Source organism: Phaethon aethereus (genome assembly GCF_964289735.1).
Source record: "Phaethon aethereus genome assembly, chromosome: 11".
In the NCBI taxonomy this organism is placed as follows: domain Eukaryota; kingdom Metazoa; phylum Chordata; class Aves; order Phaethontiformes; family Phaethontidae; genus Phaethon; species Phaethon aethereus.
In genome coordinates this window covers 17883365-17898919 of record NC_138587.1, presented here as the reverse complement: position 1 = coordinate 17898919, position 15555 = coordinate 17883365, and the positions used below count along the sequence as shown (strand labels likewise).

Genomic DNA, 15555 nt, shown 5'->3' with positions numbered 1-15555 from the left:
TTCCAGTTAGGACCCTGAAGAAAAGAGTACTTGGGATTATCATTCTTTTTAAATAACCAAAACATGTTTGTTTGGGGTTTTTTTTTTTCCCCTTGCTGTAATTTATCATATCTGTCCAGCAATCTGTTTCAGTGTCTTGGCAGAGGAAAAGCAAAAGCTATTGTTCTTGAAAAATGGCATCTTCTTAGGCTTTTGGAGACTGTTGTCTGTTTGTTTTGACTTGATGATTGCCACGCAAACTGAGGCAAAGATCCCTGGCAGATTTACGTGCTCAACGTCAGCAGAGCAGCAGTGCCCAAGTCTGCAGCCCAGGACTTGATTAAGCACTCGGAATTTGTAACCACCCAGGTGATTAACTTAAAAAACAAAACAATCAAAAACAAACACACAAAAAAGCAAGCCCAGCAAAACCCCAAACTTCTTGGTAACCCAGGCATATTTGGGCTCTTGTATTGAAACCGATCTTGCGTATGCTCCCAGCTTCTGTCTCTTCTCTGGAGTAGTTTGAACCTGCAGAGTCGCTGTGTGAGCGTAAAGAGGAGACTGACACCGACCGCTCTATTGAGGATGATGCTGCAAGTGGACGTTTACAGTAAGCCAAACGTGCAGCATGAGTCTGTGGACTGAAACCCAGAGCTTTCTTCTTCTCTTTAGGGGATCAGTGACTTTGAAACTACTGTAAATTTAAGATGGAGGATGATGGCGTGGAAAGAGCAAGCTGTCAGCAAGCTGCTGCGGGTTGGTTTGGTGACGATGATGTGCGATAGGAAACACAGCCAGGAGATGTGCGGAGCTGCAGGAAGTGTGCGTAGGGAACACGTTATGTGTGAGGCAATGGTGAAAAAGCGTTTTGGCTAGCGTATGCATCTCTTTTCGGCCCTTGTGAAGTAAGAGAGAACGTGCTGTGTAAGTTAGTGACAAAATGTCTGAGGGGGGTAAAATGAGCTGGGCAGGAGGTTGTCAGAGAACAGCAGACAGGCTCTGTACATTTGAGGCTGGCAGGGAGGAGCATGACTTCATCCAGTGGGTCTAAATATACTTCATAAATCATACTGTGTGGCACAGTTACTGCTTATGCTTCTGATCACAGATAAGACTCGCTTCATGCGCGTGGCGAATCTGACTACCCTTTCCTTGTTACAAAATCGTACTGCTCCCTTAGCTTTTCCTGATTGTATTTTTGTAAAAGTTGTAGCTGGCATATGTTGTTGAATCTAGACGGGTCTCATGCCTTCTGTGAAAGGAAAGATGGGGTTCGGGCAATGGGATTTTGTGCTGCTCTCACACTATCATAAGGTGTTGTTATAAATCTGTTAGCAAATGGTAAATGTTGGAAGAGCTTGACCTCTATGTAGGGATATCGTAGCAGCAAGTGGGTTGCATTTCTCCTAAAAAAAGTGCTTCCATTATGAGAGAAAAGCACTGCATATTTGCACCATGATGTGATTAAGGTTGTGTCATTTTCCTTGTGAAGAAGAAACATAACACCCTGCAAATCCCAGCATACACTTAGAAAAAAGATCTTCCCACAAGTGATCTGGAGGTGAGGCAGGAAGTGGAGCTCTGTTTGTTTATGGTGCAGAGGGCATTTATGATGAGAGGATGAAAGTTGTGATCATCTGAATCCTATTTACGTTTCCCATCTCTTAAAATCCCAGTGGGAAGTACTCAGATTGCGTCCGCTCTCGTCAGCCTCTTCCAGGAACTTTGCCACCAGCAGAGTCACTGAAAGAGGGCTCTTGATCTTCCTGTGTAGCCAGTAAGTCAGCCCTCCTGTCTTAAAATACTGCTTTCTTTTCTAGCAATTCCTTTCTAATTGATCTGGTGAATTGCGTTTGAAGGCCACAGGAAAGTGAGCTAGGAGAGAGGGTTGGTATGTTTTGTAATGTGCCTCTCCCCTTAAAAATAAGTGTTATGATATATCTGAATCCTCTGTTTCTTTGGTCACCTCTTTGGATTAGTGCTCGCAAATGTGCTTTGGACTTTTACCTAAATTCTGTAATCATTCCAGACAAAGTCTTTATTGGGAATGGCTGGTATCTCTTTCTAATAATATTTTTTTTGTTCTAGATTCAGATGAAACTTGGTTTTATAGCAAGGAGGCACTAAAGAACCGGCACAGGGGTTCTTGCTAAAAGCCAAAAGTTAAGGTAGGAAGGGAAAAAAAAATATCCTACCTGCTGATGCTGTGTAGGATCTGGAAAATGTCTGCACTTTTCCTATCATTCAAAGAGAAAATTGCTGCCTGTGAGGGGGGAGGAAATGTCTCCTTCCCCTCTCTGTCCCCCAGTGTGGATGTGACTAGGCAACCTACTACAGGGAACTATTTTTATTGCTCTTTCTCATCTTGCAATGGACAGCTCTCGTGGAGCGGGAAGCCTGGGGAGGGTCTGTTCCTGTCTCTCCCATTGTAGTGCAGCTAAAGCTCTCTGCTCTCTAGACTAGCTCTGGAAAAGGATATACAGGTGGTTCAGCTGCTAGGTCACTTAACCCCCATTTTGCCAGTGGTCTGGGGAGCGAAGTGTTATTCACAAGCATCTTGAACAGTAACCCTGTTTTGGAGTGACAAGCCACACGCAAGGACTGAGCTGATTCCACAGCTGTTTATCGGAGGAAAGCAGAGAACTTGTTGCTATCAGCATTACGTGCTCCAAGAGCAGAGCTTAATATGTTGGGGTTTTTTAACATTTTGTTGCTGTTTGTACAAAACCTTGTTTTATCCTGCCCGTTAATAATTTTTAAAAAGCCCTAATGGTACCTGCAGGATTGCTCTGTGAAGTCTGGCTGCTTCTGTGAGAAACAAAAAATGCCAAAAGGCAAACCTCAAAATTTCTAGTTTGAAGTAATCTAGATTTCTCAAAGAGTAGAGTTAACCTGTTTGTCTTGCTAAAGTTTTAAGTGAGGATCACCTGTTTTTCTGATGATGTATGACAGCTACCTTTCATGTTGGTGAGCCTGCTGAAAATACAGCTGCTGTGAGCTAGAAATTTGACACTTCAAAATCTCTGGTCTGTTTTGCTTCATGTAGGCCAGAGACCCGAGGACATTGTTTTGTGTCTTCCTCACACAAAAGGTCAGTCTTACTGTGAAAGTGGTTAGCATCATCACCAGACGCAGCCAGAGGTTTCACAGTGGGGTTTTTTTCATGGGGAGGATTATTTGAGTGGGTTAATGGCCTTCGGCAGCAGCACTGTGCTCCGCTGCTGCTGCTGTGTGGTACTTCCAGCTGCTGTCAGGTCCGGAATGAAAAGTTGAAATTTCAGTGATCCTCTCGGTTTCTCTAACCTCTCCCCTTTCCCTTAGATCTCCTTCCACCAGGAGTCTGCAATCTCCTCAACCCGGCCGCTATCTACGCTAACAATGAGATCAGCCTGGGAGATGTTGAGATATATGGCTTTGACTACGATTACACATTAGCACAGTATTCTAATTTACTACACTCTATGATTTTCAACACTGCCAGAGACATCCTAATAGAACAATTCAAGGTAATGATGTGCTAAGAATTTCCACTCAATTAAGCTTACTGCTGTCTTTGCAATGCCCCAGATGTGTTTGCAAAATGCCGCATTCTGTGCATGTGTCAATTACTTGTTTTATTGAGATAAATTTAATGTTTCGCAATCTTTGATTGCAGAAAGTTTTGTCTGTATGTGGAATTAATTTCCTTTGAGACAATTTACCATGCTGTACGTTCCTGAGGTTTTATAAATATAGAGCAGGAACCTTAGTCTCGAAAGGTCTGGTCTGTTTTACCTAAGTATGGAAATAAAGCCTACAGAATTGCTGGTTTGAGGTCCACAGTGGTGGACAAACATGAACCGTGGGCCAACACTGAACCCATACAGGACTTGACGTGTGTGAGTCAACATGGATGACGCTGTATAGCATGTCCAATAATGGACACCCTGTTTGCAATAGGTGACTAGTCTGTGCATTTCTTCTTGTCATGTCTTTCTTTTTAGAGGGGCTCTGCAGTGCCATTGCTTTGCCAAATATATGCATTGACTGGAGCTTACTAGAACTGTTCTTACTGCCCAAGTGAATCTCTTACGTTTTCACTAGTGTCCCTTGCATGAGAGAAACTAGTTTTGGAGATCCTGATCCTTTATGTCTTTCTCCGTTCATCCACTTTCTTTGTTGAAGGGGCAAAATGAAGTGCATCTGTTCCTTGGTCAGTTTATGCCAGGGGTGAGAGACTAGTAGAACAAAGCCAGCTCAACAGGTGAAATAATTTTGTTGATAACCCAATGCTTAGGCCTCTAACGATGTTGCTGTCTGTCTTCCCAGTATCCAGAAGGGCTTGGGAAGTATGACTACATTCCAGGGTTTGCCATACGCGGACTGCACTATGATGTACAAAAGGTAAGCTGTACAAAGTTCAGACTTCTGGGCTTTGTCTTCCATTGTGTTATGTTTTTGGTGGAAATACTTTCTGTCATTGCTTACAATAACATCAGTCACCAAACTATCAGTGAAATACATAGTCTGGGTGGCTGTGCTTTTCATTGCCTGGGTTCTTGCTTATAAACCTTACAAGGGAAAGATGTCTTTGGTGTTTGCATAGCCTGTAGCAGAATGGGACATTCTAGCAAAGACCTCTGGTGAACGGCCTTGCCAATTTAAAAGTCAGTTGATCCCACAAGCTAATTAATAGAAAACTCAGCTTGTTTGTGTGATCATTTTTGTCTTTAAGGAAATTTAAACAACAAACCTCAATCCTGCCTCTACAAGCACTTGCCAGGAGCTGAGGCATTATGTCTTCCTCTAATAATAGAAATTACTTGTCAGGAGAATGCTTTAGGAAGCCTTCCCCACCCCCACCCCGAATAATAGAACTGCTTGGAAAAAGATCCAAGCTACTTGAGATGCATGCTTCTTAGAAGCATAGGCAAGAAAAGTGCAAGCATTAGCTTTAACCCTTTTCAGTACTTTGGACGGATTCCCTGAACGCCTGATGCCCAGTGATGTAATGCTGGCTGCTGCAGCCAGGCAGTGAGGTGGGAGCACAGCAGAGAAAGTTGCTTCATTGTAGTAGCTTTTCTTATGCTGAGCTTTGAGTAAATTCAGGGAAGCAGGCAGTACAGGCTGGAGTGTGCGCGCTGTTCTCCAGCAGCGTCAACAAAAGAGAAGGACGAAAAAACTATATAGAGTTTTCCTGTGTCTTTTGTCTGAGCTGCCATGACAGCATGGCAGCAGACCGCTCATGCCTCTGACTTTACAAAGTAAGAAGTAGAGGTGTGAGAAACTGAAGTTTCTTTCTCTGCTTAAATCTCTGGCTGATATATCAAAGGAACACAGAGGCGACTAGCCTAGCCAAGCAAAGTGCCCTTTGAGTGAGTAGAAGGTGAGGACTCTCTCTTCTCAGGATCGGAGTTCACAAAACACATGAAAAACTGGGTAGTGCCTGTCTAAATCTTTCAGCATATTTGCCTGCATTCCTCACAAACTAGTGGGAGGTCTGCCCAAGGTGTAACAACCTGCACTGATATGATACTATGATAAAAGAAGGTGCCTGAAGGTTGTGAATGATCTGTGGAATCAGTTACCTTGCACTGTGGCAGAAACAGCACAAATAATTTGATGCTGTGTCCTTATTTGAGTTGCAGAGCAATGCGGGTTTAGTGTGAGGCTGCTTTCCATGCCCTGAGAATTGTGTTACAGCTTCAGAATGATGGATGGAGGTGAAGGGATGACTCATGAATAGGGAAGTCTGATTAAAAAAAAAAAAATGCAAAGAAAGCTCTAATGTTACCAGCCTGGTGTGCTCTTGAACATCTTTGCTTACATGTCTCTTGTGGAGGGGGAGAAGTGGTGGAGGGGAGAGCTCTTGGCTAAAGAGAATGACTGGCCACAGCTGTGCTCTAAACCAAAACTTGTTTAAGATAAATGTGAGGAGAAATAGATCTCTTGTGCACACAAAGCTCCTTTGGAACGTGTGTGCTTTTGGAAGGGAGATAAGAAGAGACTGAGTCACAGAAGCATTTTCTCTGTTTTCCAACGGCATCCCTGTCCACTAACTTTGGAGTGTAACAGACAGTGGTACTTCGGCTCATAGAAAGATGGTCTGTTGCCAGAGAGGCCAATAAAAAGTCACAGTATGAGTAAGTGTGTGTAGAAGTGGCTGGGGAGTGAGTGCAACTTAAAGTACGTAGATGTGGGATGTTTATATTGAATTTTATTTTCTAAAAGTCATTTGTGTGGAATTTGAAACCTAAATAAGGTTTCACTGTAAACCTACCCAATTCTAACAGTAAATATCTATCCCTTATCACAGAGTCTTCTGATGAAGATCGATGCTTTCCATTATGTCCAACTGGGGACAGCATATAGGTCTGTCAGTTCTGAAAATCATTTTCTAAGGGCCCGTATATGCAAAGGTGGATTACTAAATCTGACTGTATGTTCATGGCATATGGGGGGTGAGCGGAGCACAGCCTCATCTGGCTTATCCTGTTTGCACTTGCTTCAAATGCTTACCTGGCATATAATTGCAGGGAGTTATTTTTCTCAAGCATTTCAAGCCAAGTGTGTGTGGGAAGACCTCGAGCTTTTTGTAATGTTTAATGACACATCTGGTCACGTACTCTGCGTGATGTCTGAGTTGCAGCTACAGCATATCTGGGTTGATGTCTGTAAGCAAAAAGTGCAACTAGGAAAGGACTCTTCTGTATGTAGTCCACATACGGGGCCTCTCTTCCTCAGGCAGGAGTGTATCCCACCAGTGGCACGCTTTGTCTTGTCACAAAGCTAAGAGGAGAGTGGTCTGAATGTGGAAATAAAACCTTAAAGCAGTGCAGATATATCAAAAAAGTATCAGAATCTGTGCTCAGTTTGAGACCTAGGTTGTCCTATTTTTCCTTCTGTTCTGTTGCTCTCCAAAGAGAGCTGGGTGTGCTTTGCAATAAGTGAATGAAACAGTGCAGAGCAAACTTGTCTCAAAAAAGTTGTGAGACTAGAGACTGGGAGAAAACTTTGCCCCAAGGTGGAGTGGGGTTGGTTTGTAAGAAGTAGTAATTTATAGATGTCGGCAGAAAAGCTCCTGTAAATCTGTATTTCCCGAGCATGGAAGCCAGTGTTGGTTTTTTTGGTTTTTTTCTTGAACTCTGTCCTTTTGCTGTTAAGCTTCAGTTACAGTAAACACTCTAAGAATATTAAGAAGGGAGTTTCATAATCGGAGAGAATTGGCTTCTTTGAGTGTTAGCTTTTGGGGCGGGGGAGAGGAGGGCTTGGTACTGCCCCATATTTCACTTCAGCTTCATAAAAAGATTTTTAGCTATAACGCATTTAAACATTTTTTTCTGCTATTATCTGTTTGTAACTATCCTTCTTGAAGTGTCCTTTTCCTAAACTGTCCTTTGCTTTTGAGCACAACTGTGGCAACTTTTAACTTCTCAGAGGATATACCATGATTGAATAGGAAGGGAGAAAGGGAAAGTTGCTGACTGCTTGAGTAAACAGCAATCAAAAATTGTGCAAGAGGCAAAACGTGCAGCAGTCAGATAACCTGATGTTCATGAATGGTGCAGCTCCTAGCCATACCTGTGATTATGGTGTTTTGGGGAAAAACAGCAATCTCTGTTGAATGGTCTTAGGAAAGAACTTGTTTTGCTTAGGAAAACTGAATAGGAAGGAAATCTCATTTTCAGAAAGCTCTTTTCCTACACTTTTGCATTTAACGTTGATATACCTCGTGGAAGCAAGCACTCCAAACTTACAGTTACCCAGTGCTGCCAAAGTCAGATCGTGGGGCTGATGTGGTGGGTCAGTCTTGTCCGCAGATTGACAGCATACAGAGAGAAGCCTCTGTCTGAACTCTTCTGGAATGTGGATAAAGCCCCTCAATTAACTTGAAGGAGCAAACAAGGTATCTGAAGAATGTCTCGGGAAAGATTTTATGTGAATCTTAAGAAACCATGTAGCTGTCATGTTCTCTGGCTATCTCTTTCGTGCAAGAGAAATTTGTGAGTTTTAGAAAGGAGCCTGTTTGTCCCATCTTCTCTTTCTCTGCAGTGTGTAGCTCTGTGCAGACCGGTGATTATTGACAAACTATGTCTGTCATTTTGTGTCTAGAGGGCTCAAACCAGTGCCTGACGAAGAGGTAATCGAACTGTACGGTGGTACGCAGCACATCCCCCTGTACCAGATGAGTGACTTCTACGGCAAGGTATTGTAAGGCCTTTACTGGTGTGATGCGGCAGCTCTTTTAATAACTAGGAAAACAGAGTGAATTGTATAAGCATGTAAATGATTCCAGCCTCCCTTGGACTCTGAAAGGCTTAGTCCCTAGTGAGCTGTAGTGTGTGTTTTTGTTCTAGTGGGAATTTGCCCCAGAGGTTATTTAGCAGTTTAGCATGTGAAAGCCATCTGCGAAGCATTCCTAAACACCAGGGCTATTGGCCTAGAGCTGAATGGCTCTGGAGACTGATAGGGAGATGTTCTCCGCTTGTTCCTTGGCCAAATCTATCTCCCAAACTACCAGGGCAGCCTGCAGTGATGGTGTTTGCAGTGAGTTGTGTGGGAGGAGGTATGTGTGTCTAGCAGCAGGGTGCTTGCAATGCTTTTCTCTCTTTGTTTTTGGGTGGGTGGGGGGTTTCCCCTTCATGAAAGGGATTCCCCTCCACACCTCTCTAGACCTACTCAGTGGATGTTATTCATAGGGTTGGCATCCACGAGTGTCACAGTTAAGTATTGAAATTCTGTCTGTAAGGAAATGTAGAATTCCTTTGGTTGCCTAAACTAGAGGAAGTTAGGAGAGGGTTTTCTTCCTCAAGTGTCTAGTGTGGGGTAGTGGTCAAGCGGGGCCGTTCACATCCCTTTCCCCTCAGAATTGCTTTGTTTCTTGCCCTTTGTTAGTTCAGTTGCCTTAGGGGAAGCTGGAAGGAGAAGGGCAGGCTTCCTCTGGTAATACCTCTTTGAGTCTGCTGTGTGAAGTCTCCAGCAAGGTCGCTTTTTGATTTCTCTCTCTCTTGGGAACAATTAAGCTGAGTGGTTGCTTTCTGGATAAGTATATACTCTGTTTATAGCTCAGTGTTGCTTCCATCTTTGAAATAGGATGTTTCTGTTTAGAATTTGGTATCTGTCTGTAAACTGTACTCGATTAGCCTCCTGCTGTACAACTCTCCTTGCTCCTGGCAAACTTGAGATGATTTCACCTTCCTTTTTAAATAATTGTAAACATGAAATCTGCTTCGAGTTGTGGCCTTTTGTAGAACCAGGTGCTCATGCCAAGGTGCCTTTCTGTGCTGCTTTGTACATACCAGGTGTTTTCTTCTCTCCTGTAGTTAGTATTGAAAAGTTTGCTATAACATTTGGCCACACAAGTAGGGATAGCAGCTTATTCTTTGCGAAGGGGCAAATCTCCTCTTCTAATAAAGCAATGAACTCCATAAACTAATAGGTGGATCCTAAAGAGAATGAAAGTATATACAACTAATGACATTTGCATCCAGCAACGGCTGCTCAACCTGTGCCACTAGCACATTAGTGGGAAAGCATCCGGGTTAAGATGACTGCTGCTGCAGTGCAACTGGTGTGGAGTGAGGCTTTAGCAGAGATCTTTGATCTTGTCCTCTTTAGTCTGCCATGCTGATGTTGCTACCTGTATGGGTAACAGGAGGGTCTGCCAGGTCAGTGATTCCAGGCAACAAGTGATTCCAGGTGAGACAAGTGGGACTGATGTAGGGGAAGTGTGTAAATACTCTCCCTTAAGAGTTTTCTCGATGCTCTCTTGGCAAGTGTATGGACAGCTACCGGCATACCAACACCTGCAGTAGGTAGGCACAGATCTTGCCCAGCATTAAACACCACAACTAGTGTGGCTTTTACTGGCAGGACTACTGCTGGCCTATAATGAAGGTGAGGAACTTATGGGCATTGTGGAAAAAACATATGTAGCATTCTTTCTAAAACTGTGATCCAGTTTTCATCCTGACTTGTGTCATTATGTCCGCTATAAGGAAGCGGAGGCCACTTAATGGATGGGGGGAGGCTGGACTTGCCTTGTAGGATGATGGCATAAGGCACAAAAACAAAATCAGAGTTGACTTACCTACTGTTAACAGTGAATGTTTAACTGTCTCCTCTCTGCTTGAGGTCTTGGTGGGACAGGTCATTGCTCTGCTGCGCTCTGCTAAATCCCATACCTAGTGATTTCGGTAGGAACTGCCTGTCTGTGTCCCTCTTGCTTCTTTCTCAGAATACCTGAACAGGAAAAAAAAGATGGGGGTATTTTCAGGAAATTTTGCTTTTGCTAGTGAGAGAAATGTTCCTTTAGCAACCACACATCAAAATGGACAAAAGACTGTGGAAAGGATTCAGCATGTATCGCTAAGCAGCACCACTGTGTGCGATATGGGGCCCAATCCACTTCTCTGTGTTCCCTTCTGCTGTAGGTCAAGTTGTCCTGTGCTGGATGGATGGATAGACATTGTATAAGCCTCAGCACACCGACATAGCTTTTGATCGCAGCATCTTTTTTGGTAACAGACCTCAGGCAAAGTGCTGTTTGTTTCATCTTCTTTCTTGACGCCAATTTGTGTTGTCCCAATATTGCCTTTAGACAGTGCTGCAGACTGCTGGTCTCTTGTCCTACGCTTACAAGACCAGACTAAATGCGAGACGTTACTGTTGTTACATCCTGACATGACAGTGGCACATGTTTGTTATTAGGCAGCATGTATCCTCTGTCAGCTTCTACCATGTGTACCTTCTGTGATCTTTAAGATGCTGCTTTCATGTCTGTCTGTCACATAACTATACTCAATGTCTTCTGATGTGGACCAGTATTATCCTAGAGAGTTGCAGCTTTGCAGCTGTCAGCCATGGATTGTTCAAAGCTCACGTGCACAGGCATGATGCGACTGGATTGTCAGGGCATCTCTGGTGACTGGGTTGTGTACTTCCCAAATTGCTTTTCATGTACAAGACCTTAGTAAGAGTTCCCTTGGCTGATCTGGCACTTCAGCGATGAGAGATGAAGAAATTTATTCCAGCTTCAGCTTGCCAGTGAGACTCACCCTAATCCTCTGCACAGGTGGTACATACTGAATAATGAAGCTTTATTTTATCGGAAGGCCTCTCTGGAGCCAAAGTTTGCTGTCAACCTGCTGATAGGTTTATGATTGATAGGCAACAAAAATAGCAAACGTATGGAAGAGCTACAACCTTGCCTAATGCAAGATGAGTTATTGCTTGTGCAGGATTTAATCGTCCATTTACACTTGACTGCTGGCTGGACCGAAGCTGTTGTTCTTTGTGCCCACTCTAGGTTTTTGGTAGCAACTCAAGGACAGGCAGCATTGACAAACTGCTCGTTGGAGTGATTCTTGCATTGCTGGTGAAACCTCGCTGGAATGCGGTTAGAGCAGCTGCGGTTCCCATGTGTCCAATGTCACAGCCTGGTTTAGATGAGAGATGGGGCACCTCCAGCAAGGGCCAATAGCCGCTTCTGGAGATAGCAGAGCGTTGTCTCTTGGCATCCATGATAATGCCAAAAGGCGAGGTGGGAAGCAGAGGGCATGGTGTTGAAATAAAAGTTAGCGTCTAGGACGGACTAGTGGCTAGGACCCCGATTCCTCCTCCTTCACCCTAGGGTGTTAATGATGCTGGCTTTGTTTAATGATTTCTGTGAAGGAGAAGCCTCTCTCTTGTCAAGTGTTAATGCATTAGGTTAGTGTTTTGGTTGAAAAGAGAGGGCTACTTGCTGACCGCTGGGACTTTCCACATTAGTGTTTTTCTTTTTGTTAGCCTGGAATGTCTTCCAGCTAGTAGTGGGTGATATGAATTTGTTTGTAGTCTTTACTTTTTTTTCCCCCCAAGTATTTTTTGTTTAATGTGTCTCCTTCATTTTTTGCTTTCCAGGGTCCATCACTTAAGCAGTTTATGGACATTTTTTCTCTTCCTGAAATGACGCTGCTCTCTTCAGTCATTGATTATTTCATAACTCATGGCATCGAGTTTGACCAGGTGCATCTTTACAAGGATATATCTGTAAGTAAAATATCAACTGCCCTATAGCTCATACCACATCAGAACTGTGAGCTCTTTGGCTTGTTAACACTGGTGAGCTCTACATTACCCAAACCTAAGGGGCTGTTAGCAAGTAGCCTAACATGTTGGTGTTGTTGCCCCTTTAGGTTAAAGTATTACCAGGGAATATTCAAAGCTGTGTTTTCAGAACATGTTAGGTTTCTGTCTGTACTACAGAGCTGGTGTTGCTGTGCATTATCTCTTGCAGGAGTGCCTAGGCTGGTTAGGTTGAAGGTCCTTCCGTGGGAAATATGTCACAAAGCTTGTGTAAACGTTTCCTGGTTCCACAGACTTTTAAGCTCTGCTTTCTTGTTAGTATCTCATTTTACGAAAAGGCTTGGTCTGGCCATGTACCAGTTTGTTTTATACAGCGATTGTGAAATTCCTGCCCTTGCCTGCTTCGAAAATCCACCCCTTTGCAGCTACAAAGCAGTCTGATCCTTTTGGGGTGTTTTCCTGTGGCTTTCAAAAGCCAGTTACTCCAAGGTGCTAACTGTGCCCTCCAGCTTCACCCCTGGCATTTGAAAGGGCTGCACGGGATCATTAGCATTGTTAGGGGGTACTGTTTGACTTCTTAGTTAATGCTGTAAGCAAGATGTTAAGTGCTTGAGATTGCTGCCCTGGGTGACTTTTGTTGACAGATCATCCATCTTCCTCGGTAGCCAAGCCTTATCGCATGCCTTTTTCCATGGAAAGGGGTTTTGGATTTGTACTTTGTGGGAATCTTATGCTCATCCACTGGTAGCAGCCCATACATACACTGTTCAGTCACCTTGTGAGGGAAATGGAGCTCCACATCTGTGCTGCCTCTTTTGTGATAAGGATCCACCCTGTCAGCTTTGCAGCCAAAGATTACTGCTTACGTTCTGACCTTCTGTTAGTGCTTGATAAGAACGTGCCAGCCAGTTTCCCACAAGACCTTAACATGTTTCTAAGGTGTTAGTTTTTGTAGTTGCTTTTGCTCTTGGGGGGGGGGGGCGGAATGGGAAGAGGGGATACTGGTGAATCCCGAGGCCTTTTGTCAAGAGTGTCTTCTGAGCCTTCTTTTGAGGTCAAAATGGACATATTCCTAATTGAAATCTTGAGAGCAGATGTGTGGTTGCCACAGCCTAATCCATACTCAGTACAGGGCAAATGGTGTGCTCAAGCCCACAAACTCCTGAGCGCTAATCCTGGCATTTGCCTTTACATCCTTTGCTGAGGGATGTGGTTGTTCCTGACGAGTGACTGAGGTAGGCAGGGAAGAGAGCTATGACAGAAAATCTGTGCCAATGCCTAAAATCTATACTGAAAAGTTGGGGACTGTCCTGTGCTCTCACCAGAAGAGTTCTTGCTTTTTTCTGTACGATGAGAATTAGCAAACATTTTAGAAAAACTTATCCCCTTGCAGTACCCGAGTGCAAGCGCAAAGAAACGGTTTGCAGACGTGAGCACAGAGATCCTTCTGTGCCTACACAGACAGGTGTCCGAGGGGACTTGCGTAGCCCCAGCTGTTATTACAACACAGTCTCACAGTGGGTTAAGACATGTCTAAACCTGACACTCTTCTGTAATTCTTAGTGGTAGTCCTGAGTGCAGCGCTGTGTGTTTGGGAGCAGGTTGAGTGCCAGAGACGCTGCACTGAGTCAAAAGGGCAGACCCCGAGGCAATGGTAAAGGCTGAAGCTGGCATGTAAACCAAGTAGTCCTGTCACACCAGTTAGGTTGCTTCCTGTTTGGGAGTAAGAGCATACAGTTTGCCCTGCTTTCCTTTGGAGGAGCTTTTGAGCCCTGTTTGACACCTCCCCAGGCTACCAAGATTTTACCTTCAGGAACCTTATAATTCTCCCCCACACACAGTTGTTTTTTCCTCTTTTGCTTCTTTTGCTTTTTGCGGGGACAGGGGTTTAGGGAAGGAGCACACTGGAATCTCTTTCTGCTCTGCAAAAATACTTTTGACACAAATCCAAAGCATTGCTTGATTTTAGTGCCAGTACTGGTCAAAAGAAAGTTGTTTTCTTGTTAGCACTCTTGCTTTTTGTTGTTTCTTTCCAATAAGGCAGTCTCTTGGTGAATGTGACCTCTGCTTTTTTACAATTCAAATCCATATGGTGGAAAACGACTTCTAAAACTCTGTTTTGAAGAGATGCCGCCTCCTCCTTCATCATCCTTCATCTAAGTTGTAAATTCTGGTTTTCTCCCAGCTTTGAAGGAAATTATTTTTGGGGTGACGAGCAGGTTTCACCAGCCCTGCCATGAGACCAGGTGACTGTGTGGTGTTGTGTGCAAGTGTCACCACAGCAATGTCAGTGGCAAGTGTGGGAATCCAGTCTGAAAGGACAACTCCCGAAGGAGCACACGTAGTGTAACAGGGATTTAGGGGTCCTGGGAAAAGGCAGCATTTGTTTACCTGTCTAAATTGTCCGGGGTGAAAATGGTACCATTAAAACAAGCGTTTGCGTGTGCAAACACTGTAAAATGTGTTGCTGCCCTGGAAATGGTTTTGTGTATCTGGCATATCACATTGGATGGAGACTTGGGAAGAATCTCAGTTGGGTGTGTCCAAAAATGTGGTGCCTCTTGGCCTCTGGCCTGGAAAATAGAGGATATTTGGATGCCCTTGACAATATCTGTTTTAACTTGCCTCCCTCCTGAAAAGGGGGCAGCTCTATTTTAGCAAAAAACCCTCACCCTCCTAGTGGAAGCTTCTGCTCTGCCTGCGCCTGCTGGCCATCCAGGGCTGGGAGCTGTAGCCCTCCTTGGTTTGTGGGGAGCGTTTTGGAATCACAGATGCTCGCTTTTCCTGCTGTTCGCCTCAGCCACGCTCCCATCTTTTGGGTTATTTTTGGCAGAGTTTCCACAGACATAGGGAGGAAGAAAAGCCAGCTAGTGTCTGGGCCAGTATGGTTTTGGGGCAGTAAGTGGTTTTGGAGTTGCAGAGTCTTGATTACCTTGGTAACAGTGTGTTAACACGTGCTGGCTTCCAGGAGCAGGAAGGAAACTGTGGTTTCACGGATAGGTTTTGAGATTTTTCCCCTTGTACTGTATCGGCTGAGCTAGCCACTGTGTTCTTCTTTTTGGCATGTTGGTGAGCCTCACTGTACAAGATCCTCTGCTTAGCGTTAATGTAGCTTTTCTTCATTCAGCAGGAAGAGGGGGTGTGTCATTACTGTATTGGTCCTCGGTGGTGGCAATAGGTTTGCATGCTAGGGAACAGGAATGCCAGATATAAAACTGAATTTTTTTTTCCTGCCTTTTTCTTTAGGATGCTATTAGAGATGTACATGTGAAAGGAGTGATGTACAAATGGATTGAAAAAGATATGGGTGAGTTAAGTAGAGCTCTGGTGCCAAATCCATTTTGATGTGTCTCATACTGTGTGGCGTTCTGTGTAAGAAGACTGTGTAGGCCCTACATGCAGTCACAGGAGTCAGAGGGACACAGACATCAATGACATACTTGGTTGTGGCATGCCTAAAGGCAGCTGAGGGGTAGAGTGGCATTAAGAACCAAGTGGTATTTAGGGTCAGGATCTATTTTAATGGAG

At 44.2% G+C, this 15555-nt stretch overlaps 1 protein-coding gene across 1 annotated transcript in view; it reads left to right on the top strand.

Annotated features, from left to right (window-relative positions):
• The window catches only part of NT5DC2 (5'-nucleotidase domain containing 2), a gene marked incomplete at its 5' end in the record, with an annotated part of 28206 nt that overhangs the window by 4465 nt on the left and 8186 nt on the right, over nt 1-15555 (top strand). The window contains 6 exons of the mRNA XM_082004777.1: nt 3304-3488; nt 4291-4365; nt 6278-6333; nt 8074-8167; nt 11863-11991; nt 15274-15334. Of these exons, the coding sequence (XP_081860903.1) occupies nt 3304-3488; nt 4291-4365; nt 6278-6333; nt 8074-8167; nt 11863-11991; nt 15274-15334 (600 nt within the window). The remainder of the gene's footprint in view (nt 1-3303; nt 3489-4290; nt 4366-6277; nt 6334-8073; nt 8168-11862; nt 11992-15273; nt 15335-15555) is intronic.